The sequence below is a fragment of the Micromesistius poutassou genome (genome assembly GCF_964030765.1).
Source record: "Micromesistius poutassou genome assembly, chromosome: 20".
NCBI classification, from domain to species: Eukaryota; Metazoa; Chordata; class Actinopteri; order Gadiformes; family Gadidae; genus Micromesistius; species Micromesistius poutassou.
The window spans coordinates 10,422,955-10,437,118 of NC_140290.1; the positions used below are offsets into that span (position 1 = coordinate 10,422,955).

The 14,164-nt window shown below is 45.5% G+C and overlaps 1 protein-coding gene across 1 annotated transcript; it reads left to right on the forward strand.

The window, feature by feature from the left end:
- Positions 1-832: 832 nt before the first annotated feature.
- On the forward strand, positions 833-13,888 carry LOC311365221 (solute carrier family 22 member 13; the record flags this gene model as incomplete). The annotated part of the gene is made up of 10 exons (XM_084484751.1): positions 833-1,201; positions 1,509-1,612; positions 1,861-2,015; positions 2,635-2,803; positions 3,149-3,263; positions 3,824-3,927; positions 4,308-4,519; positions 5,004-5,112; positions 5,362-5,580; positions 13,807-13,888. The coding sequence occupies 10 exons, from the start codon at positions 833-835 to the stop codon at positions 13,886-13,888; spliced, it is 1,638 nt and encodes a 545-aa protein (XP_084340877.1).
- Between the last annotated feature and the right edge of the window lie 276 nt (positions 13,889-14,164).

Consider the following 14,164-nt stretch of genomic DNA (forward strand, 5'->3'; position numbering starts at 1 on the left):
AAAACATAAACATCATTTATGTTTGTGTCTATTTATCGGCAATGATCGGGATGCTGGACCGCCAGAAGAGAGCATATATAGGCCTATACGCTGTAAAGTTAAAAGACCAAAGATATACATAATATTTCTTTGTTCCCCTGCATGGTTGTTGCATGGTACATTCATCATCAATGTACCTTTCAACAGCATCAATTGGCTCTCTCCTTTCAATCATCAATCATTGATGATTGACAGGGGAGAGCCAATTTAATTCAGAAGCGGTCAAATGCTTGTATATCACACTGTAAGCACATGGAATAAGCCATGGACTACGTAAAAACGCCAAGCAGGACGAGGGGTCTCGGCAGCGGAGAGCAGGGTACGAGGCGGGCAATAGGCGACTGTGCAAAGCGCTTAACAGAGCGCACAGCGCGCAGGGCGCAGCGCACAGATCGCCGATGATAGGTTGGTTTAGCGCCAATGCTCGTCTTATGGAAGACATATAAGCACTAGTGCGCTGGTGCACTTGTCTTAGTGCACTTTCGAGGATACCTTAAGACGCACGGGGCTTGTTACTGAGCTATAGGCATAGGCCTAGTCCTCCACCGCAAAAGCTTTCGGACCCGTTCAACTCACCTATTGATGACTGATATGCTGGTTCGCCTTTGTTTTGAACAAGCAGCGTTGAGATTTAGTTTGGTTTCCATGTGCTGGCATCCTAACCCAGCAGCGTCTTATCGATTTCTTATACGCCGAAACGGGGCATTCCAATTACGCGTGTGGGAGCAGTCTGGAAGCATCAGCATTTATTAATTGTTTAATTAATTAATTAATTAATTAATTAATTGTGAAAATGAATTTCGACCAGATCTTGGCTCTGGTCGGGGGATTTGGGAAGTACCAGAAGGTCCTGTACCTGTGGATCAGTTTCCCGCAGCTGATCCTCGCCTGGCACATGATGGTGACGGTGTTCACCGGAGCACAGCCGCCCCACCACTGTCCCCAGTACGGGAACTCGCTGCTCGACAACGCTTCATTGGTGTCCGCCTCCTTTGTCCTCCACCAGAACCTCAGCACTTCGGTCCCGGCCGACGGACCAGGACCGGACCCCTCGTCCTGTTACTCTGTTATAATCCGGGACAACCGGAGTGTCCGTGTCCAGTCGTGTGAACAAGGATGGGTCTACAGCAATGAAACTTTCCTGAGCACCGTGGTCACCGAGGTAACGACCAACCCTGACTACAATAAAGAAAATGACATATTTTTAAAAAAAAGGAAAAGAAAATAATGACAATGTAAGTGCAGCATAAATATTGTATTGGTATATTAAAGGCCGATTGCATTGCATCACAGAGTGTGCTCATTTGACACGACTCAACCCAAATTCCCAGAGTTTTCGTGTGTCCATTTTATCTCCCACATCTCACCCTCTGCTGTTGTTGTTGTGGTTGTTGTTGTTCCTCCTCCTGAATCCACCCCCTCCTCTGTCTGTCTCTCACCCCCCCCCCCCCCCAACCCTTCTCCCCCAGTGGGACCTGGTGTGTGACCGAGCATGGCTGAACAGCCTGGCATCCTCCATCTACATGTTCGGGCTGTTGGTGGGATCTGTTGTGTTCGGGTTCATGGCAGACAGGTATGGGGGGCCACGGGATGCGGTTACCATGACAGCCCTTAACAACTCCCTTGGTAGACATCAACCCTATGGAAACAATAGTGGTTGTTCATTTATTGCCGTAAACATCTTATTGGTGTAACAATGCAGCTCACTTTCATCCTAAATGTACCTGTCCGATCCTCCCCACCCATCTCTCTCTCTCTCTCTCTCTCTCTCTCTCTCTCTCTCTCTCTCTCTCTCTCTCTCTCTCTCCCTCCCCCACCCAGGTATGGCCGTCGTTTTGTCCTGCTCTTGGCGCTGGCTCTCCAGACAGTGTTTGGTTCGGCGGCGGCCTTTGCACCAAACTTCCCAATCTACGTGTGTCTACGCTTTGTAGTGGGCAGCACCATCTCTGGAGTCATCATCAATGCCTTTGTGATAGGTATTTTAATACAGAACCCACGCACACTCACAGGCAAAATGAGGATGTAGACATGTTCCTATTGGCTGATGTGTCCACAGCACAAATTAATGCCATGCTTTATGCTTTGCTGCTATTCATGTTTAAAACAACCATCAGTCTTTAGTCCTGTTCCATTCTCATGCTGTTCCTACCTGGTTCATTTACTCCAACCTTACTCCTCTCTCCCCCCTACCTCTCCCCTCTCATCTCCTCTTCTTTCTCTTACCCTCCTCACTTCTAACCTCATTTCCTACCTCCTCTCTCACCCCCCCCCCCTCTGCTTCTCTCTTCTCCCTCACCTCTCCTCTCACCCCACCTCCTCCTTTTCTCTCCTCTCCCCTCCTCTCACCCCCTCCTCTCCTCGCACCCCCCCCCCCCCCGCTCTTCTCTCCTCTCCCCTCCTGCTCTCTCCTCTCCCTCCCCTCTCACCCCCCTCCTCCTCTCCTCTCCCTCCCCTCTCCTCTCATCCCCCCTCCTCATCTTCTCTCCTCTCTCCTGCTTGATCCTGCACTACTTATCAATTCAGTTCACTTGTCGGACAGTCGGGTTTCCCAGGCCAAATAATAATACCTACTTATCTGTCCTTCACTCCCCAAAGGTACTGAGTGGACGTGCACCGAGCGCCGCGTGCTTGCTCCCCTAGTCACTGACTTTGCCTTTAGCTTCGGTGTCATGTCACTAGCAGGTCTAGCGTACCTGATGCGAGGCTGGAGACATTTACAGCTGGCCATATCTGTATCCGGCTTCCTCCTCATCTGCTACATATGGTGAGAAAGTTCATTCTTCATTGTTGTTGTGAAACACTAACACACACATGCACGCACACACACACACACACACACGCACACACATACATATGCACAAACACACACACACACACACACGCATGCACGCACACACATACACACGCACACTCATGCGCACACACAAACACAGATTGTGTGTAACGGCTGGCAATTTTTTTTGCAACTGTCACATATTAATCACAGAACTTCAATCACTACCGTTAAAAATAAAACATGTCTCCAGTCCACATTATCCCTTCAGCCTCCTTCCGTTCAGACCTCCATGTTCTTGTCTCTGGTGTGTCACACTGCCTGTCTGCTCCTCAGGGTGATCCCTGAGTCTGCCCGCTGGCTGCTGGCCAAGGGTCGCACCGACGAGGCCATGGTTCTTATGAGCAAGGCAGCCCTGACCAACGGCCGCCAATTACCGCCCAATGTACAGGTAGCTATGTTTGCTTCATTGGAGCTGCACTTCTCTCCTGGACGTCTGCTGTATAGCTAGAGAGGGCAAATAAGATGAGCTAAATGGTAGCTAAACTTCACTTCTCTATTTTTCTCTTTTTCTTCTATTTATAACGCTAAGGGCCGATTAGATAAGAAAATTGTGGCTCCATTTCGCTACCTGTATAGACCTGCCTAAAGGTGTGAACACCTAATAAGTTATGTAACATGGTCAAAGTCACATAACAGGTCAATTATGTGAACAGGTGGATAATATGTAAGAGGGGTTAGCTAAATGAACAGACAGAGATGCTGTGTTCAATGCAGAGGTAATGAAGATTAATGTACATTGGAGAAAAGTGGCAAGTAACGTGTGGAATCCTTGAAACACATTAGCTATATTATTATTATTATATTAGTTATCTGATCCCTCTGTGCCAGTAAAGCAGTCAATCACAATACAATAAATCCCTCTCAACCAAGCATTCATTCATAACCCTGTGTGTGTGTGTGTGTGTGTTTGTGTGTGGGTGTGTGTGTGTTTGTGTGTGTTTATACCAGTTCGACAAGGCTCGGACTGGTGACAAGAAGAAGACGTACACACCACTGGATCTCATGCGAACACCTCAGTTGAGGAAGATGGTCATCATCCTCTTCTATTTGTGGTAAGGATCGAAAAGAAGCAAAGCATGCAACTACAAAACGACATCTGGACTGTGTGTGTGTGTGTGTGTGTGTGTGTGTGTGTGACCTGTGGAGACATGCATGTTCATACCTGATTGTGACATACGTGTTTCCATGTGGGTGGACAACTGTCTGTCCACACTTTCAAAGGGATTTATTGGCATGGGAAACTCACGTTAACGTTTGCAAAAGCATAAAAAAGTTAATTAAAATAACACCAACCAACACATCAAAAATAAAATAGAAATAGTAATGCATACAATACAATAACAAATCGACAAATCGATACACAGTGTAAAACTACTACTTTCTCTCCTGTCTCGTAAGTCTTTTCCACATTTCCACCCTGCCTCCCCTCCAGGTTCGTCAACGTGCTGGTGTACTACGGCCTGGCTCTGGGGATCTCCAGGCTGGGAACCGACATCTACCTCACCCAGTTTGCATTCGGGCTGATAGAGATCCCCGCCCGGGCCATGGTGATGCTGGTGCTGCCCTGGAGCCGACGCCTCGCCCAGGGCGGCTTCCTGGCCATTGGGGGAGTGGCCTGCCTGCTCATGCTAGCAGTCCCTACTGGTAAAGAATAGCATTAGTCATGACATAATAACACACCTACAATGTTATTATTAATACTGTTTTTGATTCGTAAACAATATTAACAATGATAACATCAACACCACCTAATACTACTGCTACTATTACTATTACCTATACGTTAGGCTTCTACTACTACTTATACTCTGGTACTACTGGTGCTACTCGTAATACTCCTACTACTACCGGTACTATAACTATTACTACTAATATTTATAACAATAATAATAACCAATAAATGTTATGTCTGTGGCCGGTTCTATGAGCTAATTCTGCCTCTGCTATTAGAGATGAACAAATGAGATGTGTGGGTCCGCTCCACTGATAGAAAATATGCCAATTTGTAGATGGAAGCTTCAGGAGAAGGCCTTTAAATTCATGGGGTGGAGACCGGATGACGTTTGCTTAAAAAAAACTTCATCATTGAGTTGTGATTATTGTTTTCTCGGCTGTCTTCGTTCCCTAGACCAACCCAACATCATCACGGGTCTCGCCCTGGCGGGGAAGTTTGGCATCACAGCCTCCTTCGCCGTTATCTACATCTACACAGCCGAATTATTCCCCACAGTTCTCCGGTAGGAACAAGCTTTAAACACTGCCAAATATGCATGTTTTTGTTAGTCTTTTATTTGTGTTTTTATGTGTTGCGTGTATGCGCGAATGTGTTGCGCGTGCATGCATGTTGGCTTGTGTGGTGTTGTTGGCTGCCTGTTTCCATGTTTGTGCCTGCCTTTTTCCACTAATGTAATTATGTGTGTGTGTGTGTGTGTGTGTGTGTGTGTGTGTGTGTGTGTGTGTGTGTGTGTGTGCACGTGTATCCACAGCCAAACAGGTATCGGCATGTGCGGTGTGTTTGCGCGGATAGGCGGGGTGCTGGCCCCCATCATCAACCTGCTGCATATTTATAGTCCGGTCACGCCCCTGCTCATCTTCGGGACCGCGCCCTTGCTGGGTGCCGCCCTGAGCATGGCCCTGCCCGAGACCGCCGGCAGACCGCTACCTGACACCGTGGAAGATGCCGAGAACTGTGACACAAGCACCTAGTGCTCTATCATCTGTGTTTAACTACTCTCACAAATCAGATACGCTTATTATTCAAGGTCTGATGGATGGGCATATCTGACCTGGGTGAACCAGTATTTAGAGGAATCGTGTAGCTGGAGGCGGGTATCTGTTCCCAGTCAGTGAGAAGTTTTTTTTTTTTTTTAAAGGTGTCAAAGTGTCTGTACAGGTAAATACTGTCTCTCTGATGGATCCTCGATTAGTGCCGCTCTGTCAAAAGTAATTACCAGGGGTTGTATATCATCATGGTCATGTTCAACTCTTCGGTTCTGGCTCCCCGGCCTAGCAGCAGCCAACAAGTTCTACATATCTATAAAATACAATATAATATAACAATACAAAATAGGAAAATACATTTGTGTAATTGTAATTAGACTGACTTAGTCTGTCATGTCCGGTACGGTTCAGCAACAGGAATCCCGCTTCCCGCTTGTTGATCTGCCTCCCCCCACCCAACGACAAACTGAGCTAAAGTACAATGTCCAACTGAGTGGATAAATTCTCCCAGGTGATTGAATAATGTTTTTTGACCAGCTTAACACTAGGTTCACAAATAAGACTTTAGAGATAAATAAGATAGATAATCTAAAATCTGATGGATGGCTATAATCTGGGTGAATAAGGCATTTAGAGGCGAGGAGCTGTAAACACATGATAGTCTAAATGAATGCAAACTTTGCCATGGTTAACATTGTTAAGTTCAAAACAAGACCCTGCAAGTTATTGTGAGTTACTGGAAGAAAATGTACCACCAGAGTTTTGTCAAATCCATATCCATCTGCCTGTCGATCGTTATACAGTCCTTCATGGCCTCATCCATATGCTTGGTGTTTCAGCTGTATGTTTTATTTTTTTTATATTTTATTTTCCAATTTTCAGGTTTTATGTAAACAAAGCACAGCGACAGAGAAGAAAAAACAAAACAAAAAACAACAACAACAACAGAGTAACAAAAAAAAACAACAGAGCTGCCAGATAAATCAAAGGTGTGTCTTGGATGAATGTAATATTGCTGTTATCTACATGGCCAGGTGTTACAGAAATACAAGTTGCAATACAGTCAAGGGCACATCTCTACAGAAAAGGATTACATGTCTTTAAGATAGTCAATGAATGGTCCCCAGATGCTCAGAAAGCGGTTTTGTGTTTTAGAGTTGTGGAAGCGTATCCTTTCCATCTGGATAATCCCAGTCATTTCGTTGAGCCATTTTCGAAAGGAAGGGGGAACGGGGGATTTCCAGTCCAGGAGAATCATTTTCTTAGCAGCAACCATGCCAAGCATTAGTGCTTGTTGTATCTCAGGTGAGTACCTGAGAGCATTCTCTGAGCACCCAAAGAGTGCCAGCTCTGGGTCAGGGGTAATGTCCAACTTATAGACCAGACTAAGCCACTGAAATACATCACACCAGAACTTATGCAGTTGAGGATATAACCAAAAAAGATGTGATAACGAACCCTCCGCACCTCCACATCGGTCACACAGTGGAGAAAGTGATGGATAGATCCTATGCAGCTTAAGCTTAGAATAATGCAATCGATGAACGACTTTGTATTGAATCAATTTGTATCTAACATTGATAGAGCAGGTATGAATTCTAGTAAAAGCTTCATTCCAGGTATCATCAGACACCTCAAGCTCCAGCTCGTTAGACAAGGCTTCCCTGAGATGGTGAGTGGATGCGGAGGTGGAGAACAAGGACACAAAGTGAGATATCAGGTGCCTGGAGTCAGGAGAAAGCAGCATGAGATCATAGAATGGGCAACTTGTTGGCATGGTTTCAAAGTTTGGAAATACACCTTTAACATAGTGCCTGATTTGAAGATATCGAAAGTGATGAGAATTTGGTAAATTAAACTCTGTTTTCAGCTGACCAAATGAAGCAAAATGTTTGTCTACATATAGGTCTCCAAGGGCAACAAGTCCCCTCTCTCTCCAGTCTACAAACACCCTATCCGCCTGGGATGGTAAAAATGAATGATTATGGCATATAGGAGTGTGTACAGAAGTATTTGGCAGTTTGCAAACGCTTCTTATCTGATTCAAGATCCTAAGGGAATTTCTCAAAATAAAGTTGTTACCAATAAGTTTACAAGGAGACTCTGTCTTGGAAAAAAGTAAGGTGCAAAGGGAAGAGCCTTGTACCACTGTGGCTTCAATGTTTAACCACAGGGGAGAGCTGTTAGGAGCCTCACCGGGCTGACCCTGCCACCAGTACATCAAGGCCCTAGCATTAGCTGCCCAATAGTAATTCCTGAATACAGGGAGACCAAACCCCCCCTCCTCTGTAGGCTTTTGCAGGTGTGCTTTAGATATGCGGTGCGCCCTGTACCCCCAAATAAAAGGAAAGACGATTGAGTCTAGATTCTTAAAAAATGCTGAGGTGAGAAAGATTGGCAGATTCTGAAATAAGTACAAAAACCTAGGAAGAGCCACCATCTTGATTGCATTGATACGCCCCACCATGGACAATGGCAGAGTTCTCCATTTCTCTATATTGCTTTTTAGCTTCAAGATCATATCAGCATAGTTAAGTTTAAATAAATGCTTAGGGTCACGGGGTATTTTAAGCCCTAGATACGTGAAATGATCTTTCACTAGTGTAAATGGCAATGTGTCAAGAAAACGTGGGTCTAAACTGTCTGATAGGGGCATGAACTCACTCTTTCCCCAGTTGATTGTGTAGCCAGAGAGTTTGCCAAATGAGTTAATGAAAGCAAAGGGGGAACAGACACCTCTGTGGGTCCGAGAGATATAATAATGTATCATCTGCGTAAAGACCCACCCGGCTTTCCATCTCGCCTATCTTAATGCCCTCGATGCCAGGATTACTCCTGATCCCTATCGCAAGGGGCTCCAGGGCCACATCAAAGAGCAGGGGCGACAGCGGGCCACCCTGCCTGACTCCGCGGTGCAACCCGAAAGGCCCAGATTTATCACTATTGGTGAGGATAGAGGATTTTGGGCAGAGGTATAACATCTTGACCCAAGTAATGAAGGAGTCCCCAATTCCAAATCTCTTAAGAGCTTCGAACATAAAAGGCCACTCTATTTGATCAAATGCCTTGGCCACGTCGAGGGCCAAGATCGCCTGATGGGTTGGCATATATGTTATTCAGAAGCCGCCGCACATTACAAAACGAGAACCTTCCTGGGATAAACCCTGTTTGATCAGGATGTATAATTGAAGAGATGTGCCTTCCTAACCTGTTGGCTAGCACCTTCGTGATGGACTTCTGATCAAAATTGAGGAGAGCAATGGGCCTGTAATTTCCAGGCTCGATGTCTTCCTTGCCTTTTTTTAACAAAAGGCATATATTCGCTTCATACAGTGACCCTGAAAATGTTTTGTTCTCAATGGAGTCTTTGATCATTCTAAGCAAGAGTGGGGCGAGTGTCTTATGAAATGCCTTATAAAACTCGCAGCCAAACCCGTCTGGGCCAGCTGCTTTGCCAGAGGGAAATAATTTAATTGCCCCAACTAACTAATCTTCCATGAAATCTGAATCAAGTTCCAACCTAGATGACTCATCTAATGTTGGCAGACAGAGGGAGTCCAAAAACATTGTGAGATCTGTACTAGTTGCTCTAGACTTAGCAGTATATAATTCAGAATAAAAATCTTTGAAGCGAGTGTTTATTTCCCTAGGGTCGACCAGCAAGTCTCCTGTTTTGGATTTTATTTTATGAATTGCACGGCTCGCTTGAGCACCCTTCAACTGTCTGGCCAGCAGCCTCTCTGGTCTATCACCTAACTCGAAGTGTTTTTGTTTAATTTTAAGTAGGAGTTTGCCAATGGTTCCACTGAGAATTTGATTAGAAGTTTTTTAACTTCAAAATCTTGTTGTAATCTTCCTGTGACAGGGAGTCTCTATAGGACTGTTCGAGAGTTGGAAGTGCATTTTCAATTTCGACCAGACGACGGCGCTGTTCTCTTTTCTTTGAAGCTTCAAATGAAATTATATGGCCTCTCATAACAACTTTGAGGGTTTCCCAGAGTGTCGAGTCTGACACGTCACCTGGTTGTCGTCACCTGGTCGTCACCTCGTTGGTCTCAAGGAACTCCCTCAAGCACGCAGACATGTAGTCCATAATTACTTGGTCAGTCAGCAACCATGGATTAAAACGCCAGCAATAATTTTGTTTTGGCATGGCAAGCTTCAGTTTTAAAGATACTGGACTGTGATCTGATATCAATATATTATGATATTTAGTCTGTACGATGTTGGATATTAATTTTGCATCCACTAAAAAATAGTCAATCCTTGTGTATGATTTATGGACATGGGAAAAGTAGGAATAGTCTTTATCTGTTGGATGTTGCAGCCTCCATATGTCAATCATGTTTCTGGATTTAATTAGATTATTCAATGTTTGGACAGACGCTCTGGTGATTGGAGCACAAGAGGAAAGTCTGTCTAGATATGGATCAAGGTAACAATTAAAATCACCACCCATAATTAAATTAGTAGTGCTGAGGTCTGGAACTAGGTCAAATACTTTGCGAAAATAATTTGGGTCGTCTGTATTTGGGCCGTATATATTCAGAAAGGTGACAGGGATTAATGCTAATTAATGCTTCCAGTAATCATAATGTACCTGCCATTTGGATCCGTGGTTGCTGAAGCAAGCTGGAATGGAATACTCTTTCGAAAGAGAATGGCGACACCCCTAGCTTTGGAAGTAAACGGTGACTGATAAACTTGAGAAACCCAATTAGCCCTCAGTCGCCTCTGCTCTGTAGCTTTTATGTGTTTCTTGCAGAAACACTATGTCTGCTTTAAGTGACTTTAAGTGCGCAAGGACCTTACCCCGTTTAACTATATGCCCAAGACCGCGCACATTTTTTTGTCTGATTTTCACCGTTAGGACTTAACATGTAGGCTACACAAATGGAAAAAGACAAGCAATCTATTACACCCAAAAACAAATGTCAACAAGCAAAAGCAGTTATTCTGGCAGCTCTGGTCAACATAAAACAACACGAATAAACCCCACCTCCCTCCCCACAGAAACTTCCCCAAATTAAGCATCTTTTCCCCCCTCATATACTGACCGAGGGCCACCGGGCATATGGCTTGTAAACACAATTCTAACCAACCAAACATTTTCAAAAGCCGGGTGCCCCTCTACCGTTCTAAACAGCCAAAAGTAGACAAATAAAATTCAAATGTTACCGTCAATGATTGTGAAAGTGTTCCTTATGCTCTGTGAAAAAGTCTGTGAACATAACATGACTGTCAGTTCACAATCCGGTCAGACCGTGTCTAGTCATTTCCAGTATCCCGCTGCAAATTGCTGACGAACATCATCGCTTCCTCGGGAGAGGTGAATATCTTCTGAAGCCCGTTGTGTTGGAAGTGGAGCTTGGCCGGGAAACGCAGGCTGTGCTTGATTTTCAGCTCACGCAGGGCTGCCATAGCCTCCCGGAACCCCCGTCGCTGCTCCATCACCTCAGCGGCATAGGCGTCAGTTACGCTGGGGACGCTGGGGACGAGTCCCCACCAGTTTTCGTCAAGATTCATTTTGTACCCAGCACTTAAAAAGACAAAAAACTTGAGTTTAATTATTATGGATTATTACACGGCTCTTCTCAATGCTGTGGTATGCGCTGTTCACTTGCATGGTCCTTCCGGACTTGCAGTGGTGAATTATTTTTCGATAATTGACCGTTGCATAATGTCCGCTGTCAAGAAAAGTGGCTCTGATTCACGTCTCTCGTATCACTCCGCAAGTAGTCCGGTAACTTATCAACCCCAGCGTATTTGGTTGCTAAGCAACGTCAACGTCTTTGGCGGACTATTTCTCTGCTGATCAACACTACGAATGGTAATAACAAATGAATTGTAAAAAGACACACAAAAAAAAGGCGCCATCGGGATTGTTGACGGGGCTGGGTGGTTGTTGACGGGGGGGGGGGGCGCGCGATCGGGATTGTTGACGGGGGGGCGCGCGATCTGGATTGTTGACGGGGGGGGGGGGGGGCGCCCTAGGATGTTCATGTTTAATAGACATGTTTCATTTGGGCGCCCCCAACACATTTTGCCGCCCTAGGCGATCGCCTGGTTTGCCTATGGCAATCGCCGGGCCTGAGAACAAGACCCTTCAGGGCGAGACACCTTCGCATCGCGCAGTGTCCGGTTCATCCTGTCCGCCCTGTCGGGGCCTATTTCCCCGATAATGACCGGCGTTCTATAGATTATCCCTTACTTATTTTTGTATGAGCTGCCAGCCTGGCTTGGACAATGAATGAGGTATTGATACCAATACTCTTTGGCTGGGATGCAATGATGAGGCATCAGACAATCAAGTCGTTTTAGCCTGAATACATGAAGGTAAAAAGCACCAGAGCAGGTCGGTAGTACCATGGACATACAGAGCGATCACCTGTTGAACTAAATGGATGTGGTAGGCGACACCACGGGATGCATCTGCAGTCCACTGCCACATAAATAAAGGTAAGACGCGATATTTATTGCTTAAGATTTGCTGGTGCTGTGGTGAGGTGTTTTGTGTTTTTTTGCACTCAAGTGGTCGGCTGTTAACTCGATTGAAGTTAGCCATAGCCACCAAGTAGCCTAACTTATCCATGGTTTGCATTCGTACAGCATTGGGTGTAGTGGAGATGACGATAGTGGAGTAATTAGTGGAATAATCGTATTGGGGAGTGCATGAGTTTTGGTCAGAATGCCTGATGTAGATTGGATGGATGCGTGTTGTTGAATTGAGAACAGCCCATGATGTGATACAGCGTTCAGCTGTGCAACAAATATGTTTTGCTTTTTTAATCTGTTTCGACATCTGTAGTGCTGTGTGTAGCCACACGGTTGCCCCTTCACAACTTAAACACGTAGTTAGTTTGCTTTCCTAGCTCCTCTTTGTTTGTGTTGGTAGCTTTCCACTGTCGGTGGAAAAGCGACAATAGTGGGTCATAGAATATGTCCAATGCTTTTTGCTTCCCGTGGGTCGTTTGGCCTCTCGTGGGCCATTTGGGCCGGCCAATCACGGAGCGGCATGCTTGTTGGGGTCGTGACGGCGGCCCCGCATTATCTATCTCAACACCCCCCCCTCAACAATTACACCCGCGGCCGGTTATAATGCGCAAATGCCCGGGCCGTTTTTTGCTCCCAGTCCGTCACTGAGTAAGCTACATGGGTATGCCGTCTTTCAGAACCTTTCACTACCTGCATTAAAGAGAAAAAAAAGATTGCATCCTCATTGTACCAAGCACTTCTGAAAATGCACTTTCGAATGCGTCTCTGTCCCCAGCACATTTCAAACCAAACTGACGCCCGTGCTCAGCGGTATAGTCTGGAAATATGAAGACCTTGAAGACCTTGTGTATTTGAGAGACTGTTGCCAAGCGAGCCGTATTATTGTCTCTTTCTCCTGGTAGTGGTGGACCCGGGCGATGATCGTGCGGGGTCTGGCAGAAGGACCGGAGGCTCCTTCTGCTGGCTTGGGCTGTAGAGCGTGATGAGCGCGGTCAACAATTACCGGCTTTGGGAAGTCAGTCTCGCCAGTCCCAACAGTTTTGGGATGAGGGCGCTTACAAATTCAGTCTGATTTCCCTTCTGCTCTCCTTCAGGGATCCTTACAAACTTGATATTATTGCGCCTCGAGCGGCCCTCTAAGTCATTCGCCTTGGCTTGAAGGAAAGCGTTCTCCTTCTGTAACTTGTTGATAGCGGTCTCCATAGACTGCAGACGAGCGTCGTGGTCTGAGACCGTCTCATCTATTTCATCCATTCGGGTCACCAGGCTGTTGTGTGATGACTGGAGAGAGGCGAACTTCTCATCTAGTAGGTCAAACCAGGTGTTTATGGTCTTCAGGATCGTATCCTGCATATTTTTCAAGTCCTCCATAGGAGAGGCGTGTTGATCACCGGGGACATCCTCGCCAGCCTTTACCGCGCTGCTGCTAGCTAGCCTCGACCTCGGCTTGTCTTTTTTTTTCTTTGGCTTTAAAGTTAGTGGTAGTCGACATTTCTTGGTCTTAAACAGTCACGCGGGGATTTAGAAACAAAATTGGGATGATATTTTCGAGCAAACTTGGTTAAAGACGGCACATTTAACCAGATATAAACTGAACGGAGAGGAGCTCTCTCAGAGACATCTACTCCATACGCGGCACACTAGCGCCCCCCGCGGCACACTAGCGCCCCCTTTCAGCTGTATTAACGGTTAACTGTGTTTTTTTTTTATTGCAGTACCACGCCATTCAGCTCCGGACTATGTGAAGATGACAGCAAATCATTATCCAGCAAAGAAGAACAGGAATGCAACATTTAGCAAGCCAGTCTTCACACGCATGCATGGATAATCCCCCACATTGATGAACATAAATGCCATTGCAACTATGCAAAAATAAGATACCAAAAAGTGGTAACTTTTGGGCATAATCTAATGAAAGGACAATTAACAAGAGTTTGGACTACACTCAAATTGATGCTCAGAACATTTGAGCTAATTGGCAAAATATAGTTATATACAATTACTTTTACAATGACATCTATATGTATATAGACTTTGTTTAAGCCTTCTGGTGCTTTCTGGTCATTTACTTTA